This window comes from Paroedura picta, chromosome 8, assembly GCF_049243985.1.
Source record: "Paroedura picta isolate Pp20150507F chromosome 8, Ppicta_v3.0, whole genome shotgun sequence".
Classification (NCBI taxonomy): Eukaryota; Metazoa; Chordata; class Lepidosauria; order Squamata; family Gekkonidae; genus Paroedura; species Paroedura picta.
Window position 1 is genome coordinate 79867731 of NC_135376.1, and position 4596 is coordinate 79872326.

Sequence of the window (4596 nt, forward strand, 5' to 3'; positions counted from 1 at the left end):
TTGGAGTACTGTGTTCAATTTTGGGCACCCCAGATGAAGAGGGATGTAAACAAACTGGAATGTTTCCAGAGGAGGGCAACAAAGATGGTGAGGAGTTTGGAGACCAAGACATATGAAGAAAGGTTGGGAGAGCTTGGTCTGTTTAGCCTAGAGAGGAGATGACTGAGAAGGGATCTGATAACATTCTTCAAGTATTTAAAAGGGTGCCATGTGGAGGATGGAGCAGAATTGTTCTCTCTTGCCCCAGAGGGACAGACAGAACTAATGGGATGAAATTATTATTATTATTATTATTATTATTATTATTATTATTATTATTATTATTATTATTATTATTATTTAATTTTTAGACCACCCTTCTCCAAATAGGTCTCAGGGCAGTTTACAACATAAACAGTTAAAACACAATAAAATCCCCATAAAAACCCCAATTAACATCAACAACAAGTCACATATAACATATAAGCGGCGGTGGTCACAATTCTGATCGTAGTTACCCGACTTCCCCCCAAGTTCAGCCTGGTGGGGAGAATAATATTCAGAAGAGGGTGGCACCAATGTTAGAGATCTCAATATTGGAGGGGATCCTCTGATGGATTAGTGGGAGAGCTGCCCTGGCCTCAACCATATGCCTGGCGGAAGAGCTCCGTCTTGCAGGCTGTCTTGAAATTAATTCAAAAGAAATTCCATCTAAACATCCGGAAGAAGTTCCTGACAGTTCGAGCGGTTTCTCAGTGGAACAGGCCTCCTTGGGAGGTGGTGGGTTCTCCATCTTTGGAAATTTTTTAACAGAGTCTAGATAGCCATCTGACGGAGAGGCTGATTCTGTGAAGGCAAAGGGGTGGCAGGTTACAGCAGATGAGCGATTGGGATGTGAATGTCCTGCATAATGCAGGGGGTTAGACTAGATGACCCATGAGGTCCCTTCCAACTGTATGATTCTATGATTCTATGAAAATCCATTGATGTCAGTGAACTTGGCAGGGGTGGAAAGTGCTTACGTAGGGTTTTCAGGGCCAGAGATGTTCAGAGGGTGGCTTGTCATTGAGCCTGCCTCTGCATAGCGACCCTTGTGTTCCTTGGTGGTCTCCCTTCCATATAGCGGACCCTACTTAGCTTATGAGACTTGATGAGATTGAGCTAGCTAAGCTTAGAAGGACGTAACTTGTCTGAGGATTCTTATACTATATCTTTTCTACATAGGCCGATAAAGACTTTGTTGTTGCCGTCTGAGGATTGCCTGGTGCATAAGGAGAATTCCATTCATGTTTTTGTTCTGGCCAAGTATGGTGTTTCATGCCCACACTACGTCCCTCCCTCTGATATACATGTGTGCATTTTTAAACTATTTCCTGCAACACACAATCAGTGGAGTGAACTTTCTCATTAACGCATTTATAACTTATACCTTACATTAAACTGCACCCTCCCAACAAGAGGGTCTTTCAAAGTGCACTTTTACCATATTGTGTGGCGTACCACAAATACCCCATATCAGCAGAATTTTGCCATATTAAGGAGCATGTAATGCTAAACTTGGAGCCATGGATGTATGCATGGGGAGGGGGGATCAATCCTGTTTGAAAGGAGACAACTTTCATTTTCTTTAAAAAATTTAATGCCCTTCACCATCAAACATTGGTTTTGAACCCTCTCACCGTCCCCCAGACCCTCGCAAAATAATCTTACATTGGCAAACACACATATATAATATATATTTGTTCTGAAATATAATCAATAAATACAAAATAGCGACCAATTATTATAAATTATCATTTCCCAATACAAAATAGAAAGGATCCATTATTCTTGCCGACCAACTTTAACAAGAAAATAAGAGCTTCATCTGAAATGGACCAAAAGGTGTGGATATTTTTGATTACACATATAGGTGCCCCCGAGCACTCCAGAGTCAGAAAAATCTCTCGGGATGAATCCACGATTCTCCCTCTCTTTCCCCTCCTCTTCACAGTCATTTCCTTCAGAGTGTGTCTCGCAGGTTTTTAAGTTTGTCTAGAATTGGTGTTTCTCTCTTTCTGAGAAGCGTCAGGAGAACGTGCTGGAGCTGTTGTGTGCTGAATGAGCCCATGCCAGCTCTGACTAGGGGTGGGTTTCCCAAGCTCTCAAGCACAGGTTTTCTCAGCAGGGAACAGGCGATTTTTCTCACTAATCCAAGGATCTCCAGCATGCTCTGTCAACATCTCTTTTCACTGCCTGTCCCAACTGCATTAATAGCATGCATGTAACTCTGCAATGTCTGATTTTGCCTGGCTAATCCAAAAAGACCGCCTGGGGCCAGACCTCCTAATTGCCAGAACAGTTCTCTATCACTTTTTTTAAAAGGTCATGATCCGGGCAAATGACACTGTGATCTGAAGAACACCCTCCAAGGGGAAAGCCACATTGAGTGGACCTGAGTAGGATTCCGAGTTGACAGCTTTAGGATAGCTCGGGAAAGCACATTAGAGTCTCACTGATTTCCATCCATCCGCACATTTCACTCAAAGTGGACTGATCTTGGAGAGTGAAATCAGCCACTCCCCCCCCCCCCCACACACACACACAGCAAGAGGTGCGCTCAAAGCTAAAACATAGTGGTAGCAGGGGAAGTGGGGAGTCCTGCTGGCCTCGCCCTGCAGCAAGCAGGTGAGGTCTTCTTGCAGAGCCATTAGAGCAGCCATGAAACGCTTTTAAAATATTTAATTTTACCTTTAATCATCAGCTTTGCCAGCCCCCCACCCACCCTAGCCATCAGCAGCAGAATGGTGTGTGTATTGGGGGGGGGGGGGTATGGTTGCCAGTTGGGAACTCCCTGGAGATGAGGGGTGGAGCCGGAGGAGGGGAGGGAACCCAGTGGGGTACAGTCCCACAAGGTCCACCTCTGCAGTCTGGAGATTATGAGCTGTAATTCCTGGGAATCCCCAGGTCCCACTAGGAGGCTGCCCTTCCTGTCTCCAGTGCCAGGCCAGGCCAACCAGGGGTCCCCGGGGATGCCTCTCCTGGGGCATCCCCAGACATATATCCCCCCCCCCCAACAGTCAGTGCTGGCACTGGTGGGTCACTGGCCGCGGACCTTGCCTTGACCATTGAAGTCCAAACTGAGAAGAGCCCAGCTCAGGGCTGAAGGGCCTCCTGACCCGTTCTGCGCTCGGCGCGGGATCCGAAGGGAGTCGGCCAAAAGTGCACCACGGAGGATGGGGGCGAGGTCCCACTTAAGGCCCTAGCGGCCTCCTGCCGGGCCCAGCGCCTCAGACCGGGAAGGCCGTGAAGGCGTGCCGGAGGCCCAGCGGGCCGGCGGAGGCCTGCAACGGGCGGCCGTCGTCAGGCGAGTGCGCCGGGCTGAGGCTGCCCTCTTGCGAGGCGGGCGAGTAGAGCGCGTCCCAGGGGCCGGGCCAGGCGGCCAGGCCGTCGGGGCCGGGCGGCAGCGGCTGGTCGGGTCCGGGCCGCATGCTCTGGTCGGCCAGGCGGAGGGTCTCGGTGAGCGCCCAGATGTAGTTGTGGGCGAAGCGCAGCGTCTCGATCTTGGTCAGCTTGGCGTCGTCGGGGAAGGTGGGCAAGACGCCGCGCAGGGCGTCCAGCGCCGAGTTGAGGTTGTGCATGCGATTCCGCTCGCGGTCGTTGGCCTTCATGCGCCGGCTGCGCTTGGCCTTGCTCGGCCCCGGCCCGTCGCCTTTGCTCTTGCCGCGGCCCCGACGGCTCCCTCTCACCTGCCGGCCGCTCCCGACGGGCGGCGATCCGTGGCCCCCTCCGCCGCCCAACACCAGCAGGCAAGCGCTGGGAGACGGGGGCAGGCTGCCGGTGGCCAGCGAGGACGACGACGAGAAGGCGACGGAGGCGTCGTCGTCGGAGAGGCCCGACAAGGGCAGCTCCTCTTGCCGGCTCCCGGACGGAGACGCCGTTTGGGGCGACATCCTGTGGAGAGAGACACGCGTGCGTCAGGATCAGACGCAGAGGTGCCGCTGGGGAAAGGGGGAGCGCTGCAGGAAGGCGGCCGGGCCCCCCAGGCGTCCCTTGGACGTGACGCCCCTTCCCTCCCCTGTAGGGGCAATAAGCGGAGCTAACGTCTTAGCCCGGGAACCCCTTTGCAGGACCAGGGGGACGCCCCGAGAGGAGAGAACTTGGACAGAACGCAGAGCAATGCCCCAAAAGCGCGGAGATGGGGGGGCACCTCTCGGGTGTGTGTGGGGGGGGGGTCCCCTCGAGGGCTCAGAAGGTCGGGGGAAGGGCTTACCTGGCGGAGAGCCCCGCTTGAGAGGCGACCGACTTGGACCGGGCCGGAGGGGGTGTGGAGGGGGGGAGCGTTCCCCGACGGCAGGAGCGCGGAGGCTGCAGGCCGGGCACACGACCGCCTTTGAGCCGCTATATATAGGGCGCGGAGACAATGCGCGGCTCCCTGCTCCGGGCAGCGCGTGGTTCTCTCCCCCGGCCCACCCCACACACACACCCCTCCACCCCGCCCGCCCGCCCCGGGCACGCTTTATCTTATCGGGCGGCTCGGAGCGTGCCTGGCTCGTTACCGCCCGCAAGAGGCCAATCAGCAAGGCGCCGCCGCCGGGCCGAGCCACGCGAGCCCCTCGCCCAGCTGGCGGCGCGACA

General features: G+C 54.1%; 1 protein-coding gene across 1 annotated transcript; it reads right to left on the reverse strand.

Moving 5' to 3' along the window:
- Window positions 1–1659: 1659 nt before the first annotated feature.
- NEUROG3 (neurogenin 3) lies at window positions 1660–4356 on the reverse strand. The gene is made up of 2 exons (XM_077350542.1): window positions 4232–4356; window positions 1660–3912 (listed from the first exon to the last, which is right to left on the reverse strand). The coding sequence occupies exon 2, from the start codon at window positions 3909–3911 to the stop codon at window positions 3249–3251; it is 663 nt and encodes a 220-aa protein (XP_077206657.1). The 5' UTR covers window position 3912; window positions 4232–4356; the 3' UTR covers window positions 1660–3248.
- Window positions 4357–4596: the final 240 nt, after the last annotated feature.